This window comes from Mixophyes fleayi, chromosome 1 (genome assembly GCF_038048845.1).
Source record: "Mixophyes fleayi isolate aMixFle1 chromosome 1, aMixFle1.hap1, whole genome shotgun sequence".
Taxonomy (NCBI): Eukaryota; Metazoa; Chordata; class Amphibia; order Anura; family Limnodynastidae; genus Mixophyes; species Mixophyes fleayi.
The window spans coordinates 69575600-69593174 of record NC_134402.1 but is presented as its reverse complement, the minus strand read 5'-3'; the positions used below and the strand labels follow the sequence as shown (position 1 = coordinate 69593174).

The 17575-nt window shown below is 36.5% G+C and overlaps 1 protein-coding gene across 1 annotated transcript in view; it reads right to left on the bottom strand.

The window, feature by feature from the left end:
• The window catches only part of TUSC3 (tumor suppressor candidate 3), a 202278-nt gene extending 190868 nt beyond the window's left edge, over positions 1-11410 (bottom strand). Inside the window, exon 1 of the mRNA XM_075196227.1 lies at positions 11252-11410. Coding sequence (XP_075052328.1) covers positions 11252-11356 — 105 coding nt within the window. The 5' untranslated portion in view covers positions 11357-11410. The remainder of the gene's footprint in view (positions 1-11251) is intronic.
• Between the last annotated feature and the right edge of the window lie 6165 nt (positions 11411-17575).

Below are 17575 nucleotides of genomic sequence, written 5' to 3'. Positions count from 1 at the left end.
TATGCAGACGCCCAGAGCACTACCCGTTCCGCCCATGAAATTGTGGGCTGTAGTAAGGGTCCTTTACACTCGAAAATTATTTGGATGTTGCTGCCTTCACTGAAGTATTCTTTGGTTCTGGGCATGCGCAGTACGATTTTAAGCAAAATATGGCACGTATCAGCATTTACGTTTCTTGATGAATCAGGCCCAGTATGTGTATCGTGTGATGTCACATTATGTGATAATAAGAACAAGCCCTGAGGGGTGGCAAATAAAACAATAATTGTTAATACAAAAAGTAAAAGAAAATGTGAAAAAGAAAATGCAACCAATGTTTTCACTAAACGTATCACATTTTCCCCTTGAAAACTGAGTAAGTAGTCTCCTGGACAAAACCATGTTACAATGCAAGGGGTGCAAATTAGTTTTATATTTTGCACACAAGTTAAATACTGTCAGTTTTTTCATGTAGCACACAAATACTTGATCGCTTATTTGTACACTGAAATTTAAAGTTGATATTTGTGTGCTACATGAAAAACAGTCAGAATTTAACTTATGTGCAAAATAGAACTAATTTGCACCCCTTGCATTGTAACATGGTTTTGTCCAGGAGACTACTTACTCAATTTTGTTTACTTAACATGCATTAATGAATCAGGCCCAGAGTCATGATTTCTGGGATCCGAAAGGGGCATTGGCTACTGTGCATTTGGATGGATCAGTGTTCTAATGTTCCAAATAGGAATGGAGGCACGTATGCTTTTATAATTTGCTTTTTTTCCTCTATATTGCAAATGCTACTAAAACAAATCCATGACTAACAATATAACATTTGCTTTGATATAATATTACAAAATATCCTGGTGAAATCAGCACCTTACAAATATTTTGAAATGTTTCTTGTGCCTGAAGAATGAAACACCTCTGAACCCTAACACGTTGAAGAAAACAAATGAATTGTGTGTGTGTGTAATAGGATTGTAATACACAAGATAGGAAAATTTTAAGTCACATAGGAGTTTGGTGACCTGTTTGCAGCATCCTGTCTTTATATAGCCACACATTTCTACATCATTAGTGTCCTTGCAGCTTCCACGTGTATCTTCATTACACATGTAAGAGGATACCTTCAAATCAGTATGATGCAAAACAAATCCTCTACGGGTAAAGTAGAAGAACAATCCTAACAGATAACTGAAACTGGGATTCCAGCAGATGATTCATCAGGGGAGCATATTTACCACCTGAGAAAGTACAATCATCAATCAAGAATATTCATCCTTCTACACAGCAATCTGTGCAAATATTTCTTACAAATATTACCAGCAAGTCCTAAGAAATAATATGGTTCTTTTAAATATTTTATCATGCTCTAATAAAAGCAGAAAAGGATAAATATTTTGTATGTGTTGTTTGTTATGATCAGTAAATTGCACAGGACACAGTATATCCACAGTGGATGCGGTCAGTAATGCCTTATTCCTGACCTTCATCAAGGAAAGATAGGCGTGATAGCTACTCCCGTCTTCCTATGCTACATATTGCTTCCTCCCTTCTTATTGCACACATTTCTCTATATTTCCTTATCACACAAATGTTTAGTACTCCTAATCAATAAATGTTCCTTCCTCACTAATCCAAGCTTCAGTCAACGAATTCCCCATGGTTACTGGCATTATAATCCATTCTTTCTCCGTTTCATGGCTCTGCTAAAAAGATGCCATGTCAACTGAATTTTCCCTACAGAGATTATCACCATCCATGGAGACTGGAGATTTTTAATTTAACAACCCTATACTAACCCATCATCAAAACACGTAAGAAAAAGCCAACATAAATTCTAGTTAAATAATTCACAGAGTATTAAACAGGCTTTTAACTGTATAAGCTGCTTTGCGGTTTCCTCGATTAACAAAAAAATAAAAAAAAATAGTCACTCCATCCTGAACCAGAGCCACCAGGTAATTTACCTGAGAGCTGATAGAATTTAAGAAAATTTGTGACGAGGTTAACTTGCTTCACACCACTATGAAAATGCTTAACATTGATTTTACTTTCCAATGGGATATTCAGCCTTTGAGATCCCTCAGCAAATGGACAGCTGTGTACTGAATTCCTCAGAACTCTTGCTGTTACCTTTACTACAGAAAAGGGCTTCGCTGGACCCCAAGGGGTAAATTTATCAAGCTGCGGGTTTGAAAAAGTTGAGATGTTACCTATAGCAACCAATCAGATTCTAGCTGTCATTTATTTAGTACATTCTACAAATAACAGTTAGAATAAATGATAAATTTACCCCTAAATTTGATTTTCTTTTTGAAATAACCCAAGCTTTTGATTTGTTAATAATAATAATAATAATAATAATAATAATAATAATAATTTGTTTGATAATATGGTGCATCTAGCAGTTACCTGCAATTCAAAATATTACATTTGCCTTAAAATATATTAAGCAACCTTATGAAGTGATATCAATGAAAAATCATGTCCAACTTACATGACTTGCTCAGCTCAGTGTCATCACTGTTTGGCATTTTTATAGGAGTTATCCAGCTCTAATTAATATTTAAATGCCTACACCGAGTTGCCCTAACTTAACGGTTTCACTCTAATGTGTTATATGACAAAGTACTGTCCTCCAATGTAATGTTCCATCACATATAATCATCATCATATATTTATACAGCTCTTGAATACCCTGCTATACCTTCACAATTCTAAAATATGTTTTAAACCAAAATTTCACTAGATTCTAGTTTCTAGAATACACAGTGATTTTGCATGGAAGCTTTTTCTAGATTACAACCTTTCTTAAACCTGTTATATTAAACCATGTTGGGTTTTATTAAGTGGTCAATTTGAAAGCTCAAATTGCATACTCTTGTCAATCACCCAGTGTAATTTGTAACAACCAATTTCCATACTTGTATCGGGGTTTAAGTTTTTTCCCCCATTATTTATTTATTTTAGGAAATAGAGGAGTCATTTATTAATGTGAAAAATGTAGTTGAGCAACGCAAATGTGGTTTCTTTTTATCTTTCTTTAGTGTCATATCATGTACCTCTTTACGCACTGTTACGCACATGTATAAGCATGAAAGGATGGTACTAAGTGCAGACAGAGGATTTGTTTGCTCCAGATAATGAGAGAACCTAAGCTGATTATGGAAAACGTGCTATAGGTACTGAATAAAGGGCATGGTTTAAGCACACAAATCGTAAATGTTATGTTTTCATTTTAATACAATAAAGAAATTAAGATACAAAAAAAATTAATATTGTTTTATGCCAGGGGGATATGATAAGTAACTGCAATGGGTGCTAATCTTTTAACATTTGTTTTAAAGTTTATACAGGAAGAAATAACATGATGTCTATTCTAACATGCAAAGCTAATTGTGTCCAAAATTTTAAGCAGCGCAGAATATACATAGAATTTAGTGTGTATTGACATTTCTGTGAGTAATATCTTTATAAATAGTGTGTTCTGATGTCATCACTTCAGTGTTCATTAAAAAAAAACTTGTGTATTATAAAGAATAACACAACCCTGTACTGTAAATTATTATGGATATTAGAAGTCACCCTGGACTTCTATGACCTGGATAAAAGTACTGGTGCTTTTATACCGTCACAAAACTCAACCGTGACTTCTAATACTCCTATAATTTATAGTAGGGAGTACATTATTCTATCTATATTATACAAATATGCTACACTGGTAGCTGTTGCTACTGGTCACAGGATCCACCGTGTGCTGCAGCACTGGGACTCTGCCTTTTATTCTGAGCATCTCACGGATCTGTGCAGTATGTGAACATCTAGTATCGAGTTCCGGCACCACTGCACACAGTGAGGTCACATGGCTGGTAGTAGTAGCTACTAAAGTAGATGGAACAGAGTGTTAGTGTTCTAAGAATTAATAAAAAGAAAATGTACAAATATCAAAAATTAATAAATATTTATTGTTTGTATGTATGTGTCTGCTTCACTGTTATATGAGTCTCCCTTGTGTGTTATAAGAAATAATGTGCTCCTTACTTAAATTATTACAAGATACTAGAAATTACCGAAGAGATAAAAGACTTTCATAAAAGCACACATGTTTCTTTTGAAACTCTGGTAACGATATTATAGTGTAAGATTTTTTGATGACCTTTTCATTATTTTAAAATTTCACAAGACCCCCAACCAAACCATTAGTTACATAGTTACTTCCTGTCTATAGTATAGAATGTATAAAAACAAATTGCCAACTGTCCCTATTTTCCAGTCCCAGGTTTGAAATGTCCACATTTTCAGCATTGACAAACTGGACAATGCAAAACAATACAAGAAATGCATGTATGTTACATGCAATTCTTGTAATGTATTCTAGGCTTCAGAGCAGAGCGCTACCAACAGTTCATGTTTTCAGGATTTATTTAGTCATGCAGAGGTAACTCTGGGTCAGTAATTATGCCATCTGTTTCTGCAGACAAAAATCCTGAAAACGAGACCATGTTGGTAGTTCTTGAGGTCTGGGTTTGTGGACTTCTGCTTTAGAAGAGCAACATTTATTAAAAATGGAGTTTTCAAAAGCAAAACATACACTATGATTACATTCAGTGACATGGTGGGAACTGTAGTGCTTCAATCAAGGGTGTAGACATTTGTGGGCCCCATAGCAAAAATTTGTTAAGGGCCCCTATGTATGCCCAATGGTAAACCATTGACATATACTCATGGAGCTTTGAGAGGGAAGGGAGGCCACCTTAGCTGTAGGACCATTCACCCATGGTAGTAACGCCCTGGGTTTCAATGTCCGCTGAGACAGTATTGCCCGTTACCTGCATGGATGCCCTGGCTCAGCAGCAAAGGAGCATATTCAATTGTTGGCGTTACAACCAAATTTAACGCGCCCCACGCATTATTACCGTCATTACGGTAATAGTGCGCGTAAATACCGGTATTACGGTACTTTTCTTGCTGGATTTCAGCTCGCGGCTCAGGGAGCTGCGAGCTGAAATCCGGCTTACTATTACCGTGATACCGGTAATAGTTTTAACGCCGCGGGCATATTCAACTGAATATGCCCCAAAGAGTCCCTGAAAAATATGTTAAAACATTGCCAACTATGTAACAAATATTACTTTTCTAAAACTGTGGTTTAGTAATACTGTAACCATAATTCTGATCAGTAAATCATGTTAACTAATGCAGAACAATTTACGCATTAAAAAAAGCTTTAAAGAAAAAAAATGTACACTGCTGAAGGTTACACCACAATATAAAAGTTTCAACAATATACAAGATACCTATATGCATACACATAAAATTCAGTGCAAACATAAAGGCATTCTATTCATTTGTTTCTCAGGAAGCCTGGCAGTAAAGTTGTATCCAGGCTGCAATATTAAAGGTTGTTCAAAGACTATCTCTCTTTATTGCTTTTGTGTATTCGGCAAGGAGAACTCAATGGGGCTTATTCAGTAATGTGAAGAAGAGTGCTACACCCTAAACTAACCAGTCCAAAGCTTGCTTTTATTATCTAACCTGCACTAGAAAATGAAACTAAGGAAGGAAAATGTATTCTGTTTCAAGGCATTCTAGAATATGCTAAAATTCTATTAAACATTTTGTGGACTAAATTATTGAAAATATATTTCAGATTTCTCCTGTTCGTATACCCCTGAATTATTCTGCAATACTAGAAACATCTAAAAATGGGGCCTTCATGATTCTTTGCTTCAAAGTAGAACATTAGCAGTTTATTATTTAAAGTACCTAATTCACAAAATATTTGACGTTATTTACAATAATTTTACTAACGTTCAGATTTTCTTAATATATCATGTTCCATTTACTTACATCTACCTCAAGTAAACACAATGGGGAAGCCTACAGTTACTTCCAATAGCAAGCAAGAACACTAGTAACGTACAAATGTCAAACATATCTACAAATGATGTTTTTAACACTTGTTTTCTTGGGAAATAAACACTAATGGGCATGCTAGCTTGAAGTCACCAAAAAACAGATAATAGGTAAAACATTATGAAAAAGGACTAGTAAACAATTTAAAAAAAAAAATTGAAGTCCCCCTTTCTTAAAAACCTCCTTCCCTTTTCTTAATTTGTTATTTTCTTTATAATATATGCAATATATAATATAGGGTAAAGTATAAAGCGGAAAGTAGAACTTTATAAAGTGCCTCACTATCAATTGATCCCTATATCATTGAGGGATAAGGTAAAATATATTAGTGGAGATGGTTTGCGCCTGTATATCAGTGCAGGATGAGGGAGATGGGCTGCGCCTGTATATCAGTGCAGGATGAGGGAGATGGGCTGCGCCTGTATATCAGTGCAGGATGAGGGAGATGGGCTACGACTGTATATCAGTGCAGGATGAGGGAGATGGGCTGCGCCTGTATATCAGTGCAGGATGAGGGAGGAGGGTTGCGTCTGTATATCAGAGCAGGATGAGGGAGGAGGGTTGCGTCTGTATATCAGAGCAGGATGAGGGAGGAGGGTTGCGTCTGTATATCAGAGCAGGATGAGGGAGGAGGGTTGCGTCTGTATATCAGAGCAGGATGAGGGAGGAGGGTTGCGTCTGTAGATCAGAGCAGGATGAGGGAGATGGGCTACGCCTGTATATCAGAGCAGGATGAGGGAGATGAGCTACGCCTGTATATCAGAGCAGGATGAGGGAGATGGGCTACGCCTGTATATCAGAGCAGGATGAGGGAGATGGGCTACGCCTGTATATCAGAGCAGGATGAGGGAGATGGGCTACGCCTGTATATCAGAGCAGGATGAGGGAGATGGGCTACGCCTGTATATCAGAGCAGGATGAGGGAGATGGGCTACGCCTGTATATCAGAGCAGGATGAGGGAGATGGGCTACGCCTGTATATCAGAGCAGGATGAGGGAGATGGGCTACACCTGTATATCAGAGCAGGATGAGGGAGATGGGCTACGCCTGTATACAAGAGCAGGATGAGGGAGATGGGCTACACCTGTATATCAGAGCAGGATGAGGGAGATGGGCTACACCTGTATATCAGAGCAGGATGAGGGAGATGGGCTACGCCTGTATATCAGAGCAGGATGAGGGAGATGGGCTACGCCTGTATATCAGAGCAGGATGAGGGAGATGGGCTACGCCTGTATATCAGAGCAGGATGAGGGAGATGGGCTACGCCTGTATATTAGAGCAGGATGAGGGAGATGGGCTACACCTGTATATCAGAGCAGGATGAGGGAGATGGGTTGCGTCTGTATATCAGAGCAGGATGAGGGAGATGGGTTGCGCCTGTATATCAGTGCAGGATGAGGGAGATGGGTTGCGCCTGTATATCAGAACAGGATGAGGGAGATGGGTTGGGCCTGTATATCACAACAGGATGAGGGAGATGGGTTGCGTCTGTATATCATAAAAGGATGCGGGAGTCTGTATATTAGAGTAGGGAGGGCTAATGGGGTGTGTGTATATTAGAGTAGTGAGCAGGTAATGGGGTGTCTGTGTGATGGAGTAGGGTGGGGAGCTCTATGTCCCACTCCTCTAGTACGTAGTAATTAATGCGCATTACAATATGTTTCACCAAACTGAAATAATGTGCTGGTGCAAAAAATCATTTAAGTTAGTTACATACACACTGCTATGATAATGACTTACTGGACACCTAAGACCATATGGAGAGTAATGAAATACACGTTAGAACCGGTCGGATAAATATGAACAAACTATGTATGAAATCATGTGCTATTCATTAAGCTGAGTTTTATTTATTTCAAATATTGTAATTTCAAGTGTTACAGGGGCTCCACTCCAAGAATAGCGGGTATTTTTTCCCTGCTTTTTTTTAGTGGTTGGGAACACCCCCTTTCTCCCAGAAATAAGCATTATTTGGCAGGAGAAACATTTAAAACAAATGACAATTATATTTTATTCAATACATCGATCTAACATTTACGAAAGTGCAACAATGCAGCTGCATTCAGCTTTGAGAAAATACATCTATTTGTCCTCCTCGTCCACAACAAGATGCAAATCTACATTACTCTTTTTAGAACAGCCTCCATATAAATGCTTTAGACAACCAATTACCCTGGCTACCACATTTGGACCACCATTCATGAAGTTTTTCTTTTTAAAATCCTGCTTGTTTTAGTCTCATTTATATTTTTAACAACTCAGGAATATCTTCATTTTATGGATCACACTTGCACATTTCCATACCTTTATTCCATTGGTAGAATTGCCCATCCGGATGCATTTCCCTCCACAAAATGCACCTGACCTAAATTGGAACCTCACAACAGAGGGGCCCTGATAATGCCACTAGCAGTTTCAGCCCACCCTGAGTAAGACTTGAATCATTACAGGTACTGTGGGATCCGCTGGATCAGAAGTTCAGGTTATTTAATATCCCAACTAATTTCACTGAAAGCTAAGAATTGAGTGGAACTATCCTTCAAATGTAATTTACTAAACACAAACATAGGTGCGCAGGAGCCCATTAAACACCTGCATTTCTAAAAGAACAAAAAAGCACTGCACTACATAGATATATTCTATCACCTAATATGTTTGCAGGAAACAAAAAAAGAACTTCATCCCGACTGTTAAACACTGTGGTGGGAGCAGTCTCTGGATATGGTTCACAATAATTCATTGAATTAAGCACTAGCAAACTCTAAGAAGAATGTTATGGTGCTCGCCTGAGAGCTGGAACTTAACAGATCATCATAAAGAGCTTAAACATGTACATGATCTACACAGAATGTGGTATTTTGGAAAACCCAACAAAAATCTCTGACCATAATCCAAACAAAATAATGAAGCCTGACAAAAACAAGTTAAAAAACAATAATGAGTAGAAGAACTTTTGTAAAGAAGGATTGATCAACTTACAGAAAAGGTTATGCTAAAGTGACTTCTGCTAAATGATCCACCACCATATACTAAATACCTGGTTCACACAGTTTTTCCAGTAAACTCAGTTAATGAAGAATCAATGTATTCAATAAACGAATATGTACAGTTTCATGAATTATTTAAAGTATATAGGTTATCAAATTCTTGCAACTCAATTGCAGCCCAGATTTCGTACAGAAATCACACACCAATTTCAAACAAATAAATGAATAATAGGTAAAGAAGATATCCCAGCACTATTGGTGTCCCAATAAAGTGAATAATAAAGAAATATATAATAATACATAAATAAAAATATATGTTTTATGAATACTTCAATTGTTAGTAAAATCTTCTTGATTTTTTTCTCTTTCTCCCTTCTTACTTCCTTTAACCTCACTTAAGTCAAATGAAACAAAAAAGAATGTATATCATAGTGCAGCATTGTAAGGTAATTGACCACCTTTACAAATAGTGATATTGGGCCTGATTCATTAAGGAAAGTAAAGAAAATTAGTTACTTTGAACCTTGGCAAAACCATGTTACATTTCATGGAGTGCAAATGAGTCGGTGGTACTTATAATCACGGCTTACTAAAAAACAACAGTACTTACCACGACTTGAGGATCCCGAAACCCTTATGCCAGACATGCTGACATTGCCGACTGCAACCAGTCATCAATGTCAGCATGTCTGACATTAGGGTTTCGGGATCCTCGAGTCGTGGTAAGTACTGTCGTTTTTAAGTAAGCCAAAATTTAGTACCTAAACCAAATGAGTTTATTATTTTTCACATAAGGAAAATACTGGCTTTTTTCTAATGTACAACGCAAAAACATGATAGCTTTATTTTTACACTGACATTAAAAGTTGGTCTAGGACATGTCCTACCCCAACAAGATTCGGACATTTTTTTTTCTGAGTGTTTGCTTCTTTTTTTTACATTTTTTTCTGTCCCCACATTTTAAATTTACCTCCCCTTCCAATACAACATGGTTTTTCCAAGGTCCAAAGTTACTCTTTTTTTTTGCTTTACTTTCCTTAATGAATCAGGCCCAGTGTGCCTAAATCAGAACTAGTGATAAAACCAACAGACAAGGTAAAATAAAAAAAAAAAAAGAGTATGAATCTTTTCATTGCTTATCGTACAAGATGCACACATTATTTTTTCTGCTTACTTGCTCTTATTTTATTATATTTTTTTACTCACCTTTTCTGTATTATCACTGGTTCTGATTTAGGCACAATATCAGTATTTATAAAGGTAGACAATTACCTTACAGTGTTACACTATGTTATAATTTTTCATTGACTCCTATGCAAGGAAAAGATATAGGAAGTATTTTTTATGTTTGCACTTTTATGAGCCGCATACATTTCTAATTGAACAAATGTGGTTCACAAAAGCTATTGCAACACATCTAATGTTTTGACATTTTTTTCCTCTTTTTGGAATACTGAAAGAAAAAATAACTTTAAAAAATCAGCATTTTCTTTTATATATATTGTTATTATTCATTCTTTATTATTATTGTTATGATTCATTATTTATTTATTATTCATGTTAAAATTATGTGTGTGAACTCTTAAAATGTACTATATGACCATAAAGATGGGATACATAATAAAGATACAAACCTAAAGCTGCATTTTATTAAACTTACAGGGCAAATGGTCCTTTGTGGATTTTTTTTTTAAAAAAAAATTAAATAGACATTATAGACTCAAAATAGTATGTTTTGCAAATACAAGTGTCTGCCTATAGCAGAGTGTATCTAATGTGTTATGTATCTGAACTGTATCTGGTAAAGCATTTAGCAGCTCTTTTCATTGCCATTATCTGTTACTACCTCATCTATCTATATTTTAAAAAACAGCCTTTTCTTTTAGCTATTATTCATGTTAAAGTAACATGTGTGTGAACTATTAAAATTCACTATATAACCATAAAGCTTAAAGAAATAGTAAAGATACAAAAACTAAATGTAAGTTGCATTTTTATTTGAATAATTACAGAGCAAATTGCCCTTTCTTGTTTGTTTTTATTTAAATAGCCATAATATGGTAAATACAAGTGTCTAACTATGTAGTGTATCTAACATTAGATGTGTCTGAAAATTTTCATGAAAAATCAAGTAGGCACTTGTATTAACAGAACAGACATTTTTGGGCTCCATGTGTGTGCATATGTTAGGATAGATGACATAGATATACTCATTTGAAGGTTGTGATTTTATAACCAGAAATGTTCATACAAGGTTACACATCTCAGAACCATAGCAGGGGAGAGCACACGGGCTTAAAAAGGTGTCACATTTATTTTCACTATAAAACAGATGCATCACTGAGTAATCTAATACCTCTTTCTTCTTTTGTCCCCCTCCGATCTGCAGACACAAAATCAAGATGAGAAAGCTCTTAATAATGAACAAATGCTGCATTGCTGTTTTCATTCTCCACGCCATGTTTCAGTAGCACTGCATCCCCATCAACACCTGCTCTGCTGGAATCAGCTGCTTCCATTGGCTGGAGAGGCAGCCAATTACCGTGAGAGGATGAAGCAGAGCATCACTGTTATTGTAGTTTTTGTTAGACGATTGCAGAGTGCAGCTGAAATGAACCATTGAAAACGGCCTTGTTTTCGTCTGCACAACATTATAATATCGTTTTTGCACAGTGGCTTATTACTGTAACAAAAAGAAAACACTAGCTTTATTGCTCTCACTGTTTTTTGCATTTATATGTTTCTTATTAATATCTCTGAATGTTCATTCAGTATTGCAACAGTGGATTAGTGTAGTTCATGCCTTATGCAAATTTAATTAACCAGCTTGTTTTTTTTAGACTGGTATTTTGTCTTATTCATAAACAAAACTTTAAAATTACTATTTTTCTAAACAGTTAATTATGCTAAATATAATCTAATGGATGGCAATATAAGGATGGTATTTAACTGTAAAGTTAAAGTTAACTAAATGTTTCTATCACTAATTACATCATTATTACATGTAGTTTGGTTATTTGCTTCATGAGCGATGAGACAGCGTGTTACTGGAAAGCTTACGACACAAGTTAAGATTGTGACCATACTTGCCAACTCTCCCGGAATGTCCGGGAGACTCCCGCATTTTGCGAGAGTCTCCCGGACTCCTGGGTAAGTGTGGCAATCTCCCGAATTCTGCCCACTTCATTAGGAAGTGCCCCACTTCCTAGTGAAGTGGGCAGAATTAGCTCCCAAACGCCGCGATTCACGAGGAATTGGCCCCTCCCCCGCTGTCAAATGACGCGTTATGCGTCATGCCGTCACGGGGGTGGTGCACATTTTGGAGCCCCGCCCCCGCCACACCCACCTCCCATGACAGGCTCCCGGAAAACAAATCTTCAAAGTTGATAAGTATGAGATTGTCTTTTCCGGTCCCTGCAACACAGCCAATCAGTAGATGGTGATGGATCACTTTGGCACCACTGCCTTATAGTGACTCATAATTTATTGGAGTTTAATAGATTTGTGTAGGGTTTTTTCCAATGTACACATTGCCCATATCGTCACATCCCTCATTCTATTTATTTCATTCAGTACTGTAATAAATACAAAAGTCATTGTTTCTGTACTTGCCATTACCCATTTTTTTATTAACTTGTACTTACAGCAGACTTTTAAGGCGGTATAGCCAGACCCAACCTCGATGGGAATGCAGGGGACGCGTAATTGCACATGATCATAAGAGGCCCCCCACCCTGCTCTTCTGGCACTGTTCCACCCCTACCAACCCCTGTCTCAGCTCTGTTCAAGTTTACAAATCAAGTCTGCCCTACTGCTTCTTGACACTACTTCTTCCTTGTTCTCTCCCATCACCTCCCGATTTCTACACTGAAGCTGAGTTGTGTGAGCAAAGCTGGATCCTCAGGGATGATAAGAGCTTCTTTATTCTTCCTGCATCTAATTCCTTTAGCATTCCAAATGTTATTATTTATGCTTATCTGTGCAACTATTTCTTTTTTTTTTACCATAACCCAGAACGAAATTACCCAAACGAAATACATGCTGTACATGTTAAGGTTGCGTTTATTTGGACTAATAAATATTAAATAGTGAGATCTAAAAGAAAAATTCAGATGCAGTTTGTAGGAAATATGACATAATTATAATGTACTGTCAAAATAACTTAACATTTGGCATTTATTGTGAGGGAGATTTGTAAAATAAGAATGGACATGGTGGTAGGTAGGGTTTAAAAATATTGCATTATTGTACATTGAAAGATTAACTACATTAACAGTAAACAAATATAGTTGTTAGGTTACAAATATTGTTAATGCTATTATCATTATCACTTTGCTATGTTTATTTATTCATATTAATCACAACAACAGTGGAGCTTACAATGTTTTTGGGAATTGCCCCCATTCTCTAGTTTCGCCTCTGACCCTATACCTATTGGGGTCATTTTTTACCGGTGCAAAAAAGTTTGTTTTGTTTCTTTGCACTTGTCATTAAGGAGAACAAAGCAAAAAAGGAGTAACTTTGCACCTTGGCAAAACCACATTGCATTTGAGGGGGAGGTAAAGTTAAAATGGGGGGACAGATTTATAGTTGAGGTAGGGCATCCCCTGCTTAGATCAACTTTAAATTTCAGTGGAAAAATTAAGTTTTCAAATATTTGTGTGCTACATAACAAAAAAGTCAATATTTTTTTCATGTGCAAAATAATAAACTAATTTTCTACCCCTTGCATTGTAACATGTTTTGTTCAGGTTAAAATTCACTCCTTTTTTTCCTTGCCCTCCTTAATGACTCAGGCCCATCATGTTCAAATTCTCTCTTCACTATTCCTATAACAATGTTAACCATTATGTATTTAGAGAATAAAAAATCTAATTTTTAAAAAGATATTTATTTAAAAAGGCAATCCTATTGTCTAAATCCTGTTTTAATTTGTGCATAATAAAAATTTAGAAAATGTTATCAACAAGAGAACGCAATTTTCTTGCCTTGCTCTCCCTAATGACTCAGGCCTTAGGTATTTAAGTACTCAGGCAACACATTGTCATGTCAACCATTTATTGCTGTACTTTCCACTATCACTAGTCAATACAACCATCCATCTAATTGAAACATCTATTGTACTGGGAAACACCATTGACTGTCAGTTACTTATTGAGAATGACAACTTGCATAAAATAAACCAAGTACAGTATCCCAAAAATGTGACAAGGTTTCCTTTAAAGCAATGCAGAGAGATTGGGTCTCATGCTTTACTTTCAAGGGAATGTATATTAAAATTTCCAGTTGCAGAAAGATTTGTAGGTGCACTTTGCCCAATGCAAAAACAATGCTTCAAATTCACAAAAGTGACACATGTAATAAAGGGAGTATTGATTGATGTCTCTCAACTCTCATTATTCATTGAAGCCGTAAACCATCAATCAAGCTGTATTTTAGGATAGTAATCGAAAAACATTTTATTCAATGAAAGGTTGTAAAGAGGTAGGAGGTTGCACTTTGATATGGCGTTTGCACATTGTGATCTTCATGTTTGTGGAGGCTTTTCCCTGAGAATATGAGGTAGGTGTGCTCCTCACAGTGTGCTGGGCAGGCCATCTTGGGGCAGAGCTGCAAATAAAGGGGTTTTCGCAGTGCAGATCAAGTGCAATATGTAAACCAGTATACACAGATCTTGTCTTGTAATGATGCTATTAGCTTGTATCGAACTGAAAAACTATAAATAATTAATGATGGTGATTGGTGATCACATTTGGTTATGTGTTGTTGTTTAACTCGCATTGGGCAATGCATTACAAGTGCTTTAGGTATAAAAATGTGTTATATATTTTCTATCATTTAAGAATCATTTTCTACCATGCATTTAAGTTACAGCTACTCCCCTTAATTTTTATTAATTTAACAAATTTAGAACATCCTTGTCACATTCAAAAGATGTATTGTTTAAAACTGTATTTGAATAAAATATTACTGTTTATTTAGGAACAGTTGTTCAAAAGTGATTTACTGTAATTGAAATAAGTGATTTATTCACTGCTATGGAAAAGGGCTGTCACTTTTCTTTTCTACAATTAGGTGACACAAGAGTAATAAAGCATGAAATTTATTAAAAAAAAAAATTATTGCCATCATACAGTCATCACAATCTTCTTCAATCTTCATCACAAAACTACTTCATTCAATTTTAAATGGTGATTTAATTTCAAATATTTTTACCTTTGTGGTTACCAGCAGCTCTTCTTTGTTTTTAGACTTTAGTTTTCCATTAACGTTCAGACGAATTCAATCGATTTAAAATCAGGCGGACAATAATAAAAAATGCCGGGGGGGGGGGCATAAACCGTTATTTGTCATAATAAATAAATTGATGCAATTCCCTGACAAGAATGTTGCAGAGGTGATGTGCCTTGGATGTAAGGGACATTCTGTACCTGGAAAATATGCTTATCCATAATGCAAGCAATCCTAAATTCACATTTTGCAATATAGACTCTTTTCTCACAGAATTGATTATAAAACACTTTCCTCTGTCTTTTCTGACAGTTAGGCTGGTTACACACTGCAGTGTTTTCATCTGATTATCGGGCCAAAAAACGATAAACAGCCATTCGGCCACGCATCACTGTATAGGCTGCGCTGCAACGAGGAACGATTATCGTTCCAAAGCACATCCTATTGTTTGATTTGATTTTTAAACCGGACTAAAAATGTTATTCAACTATGCAACAGTGTTTCAATTCTGCAGTGTGTATGCACTCACACCAGCAGTGCCCATAGATAGTGTCAGGATCTTTTCAGCCGATAATTATGACAGATGAAGAGCACAGATCTGAAGGTAAATCGTGTAAAACTTGTATAGTGTGTACACATGATCGGCTTGTTGACCGGGACTTTTTTTTCTGTCGTTGGTAAAATTGTTAAAGATCTCGCATCAGGAGAAATTTTCTGTAATGTGTACTCAGCCTTATTGTTTGGTGCTATTCCTCTCTTCAAGTCTGTTCCCCCCATGAGTTCTGCAAAAGATCGATAATACCCTAAGGTTTATTGTAATACAGAAGTTCAAATGGCAAAGAGCCAGTGGAAGCCTGGGGATCTGCCACAACTGCAAATAGAAGCAAAGGGGGAAGTTGGTTTCAAAGCTACTCTGTTTGGACAAGTCTATTAAGAAAATATTTCAAGGTAATTTTAACTCAACTAGACTGTCGATCTACAGATGGTAAACCAATGTCATAGCTGATGAAACTTTCAAGAACCTGAGTATCCCTTGCTTCATTTGGGACATGTAATTTGTACTTTGATCTGTAAGGACAACTTCCACTTGACCTACTAAGGAGAAATGCTCTCATACTCTGCTAGCCAACTGTTTAGCCTAGGCAGCACACAATTAAAAATCTTCAGGAAATCTAGTTATGTAATGTCAAAGGTATTTTTGGATGGAGCCAATATATTAGCAGGAAATATATTTACATTGTTTTATCTTATTTTAGTTTTATCATTTTATTTGATGTGGTATTTTTGATGTGGAGAGGGATGTGTGCAGCAGTGGAAGAGTTAATTCTAAAAACAGATGTTCCTAATCAGTATTGGTCAACAAAGACATTACAAAATTCTTCACTATCCCATCGCAATCTTGGGAGCCCAATGGACTATGGAACGCCTATATACTACTTCAATTAATTGTAACATGAAATTTGAATTGTAACACAGCCTACTGTTCAGTGTTTATAAAAAACCTTGTTTCATAAGGAAGAATTTCAGATTTGAAATTTGATGATAATTTTAACACAGCGCAATCATTTATTTTATTTATAAACCTTTATACTTTTCTTAAAGTTCTTTTGTATAGAAATTAAATGATTGTATTAATTATTGTTTTATCAGTAGTCTACCAGCTCTAGAATAATTTTATATTTTTATAAGATTTTTTCATGCAGCGCTTTCATCTAACACTCCACAGAGGCAGAGCAGAACTTTGCTACTGTCAGGATTCCAAAAAAGAAGGGGGAGTGTTCCGCACTAGGAAATCAGGAACGTCCTCCTGGATCAAATAACCACTGTAGAGTGTTTGATTTTTGCCAGGAGAGGGTGCTAGTCCACTATATGTAACTAGAAAGAATTGAACAAAGGTTCTAAAGATGGGGACAGATAAACACTCCGGTCCATATGAAAAATTTAAATATAACTTTTATTAGAAATAATTAAAATATGAAGTATCCTTACTAGAAATCAAAGTGAAATATTAAAACTGTCACGGGCACTAGGAGTTGCTACCCGAGTTTCACCAGATGGTACTCTGCTGGAGAGGCGGGGATATGGCACGCACCTCAAAGCAGGCAGGTGAATGATTGGAGCGACACAACAGCAGGAGAGTAGAGATAGTCTGAGGCAATCAACGACTTGGAGTTGTAAGCTGGAAACTGGAGATAATGTAGACACGAGGAGTGGACGTGGATCGGTGATGATAGGTAGAGGAGGAGTCAGTGGTCTGCGTACAGCAAGTTGTACCACCGCTATGGTGAGGAAACGGGTCCAGGTGTAGGTAGGTAATAGGAAAGTCAGTGGTCTGCGAGTAGCAAGTTGTACCACCGCTGTGATAGGAGGACTGTTCCAGGTGCAGGTATGTAGCAGGTAAGTCAGTGGTCTGCGTGCAGCAAGTTGTACCACTGCTGTGGAGGGAGTG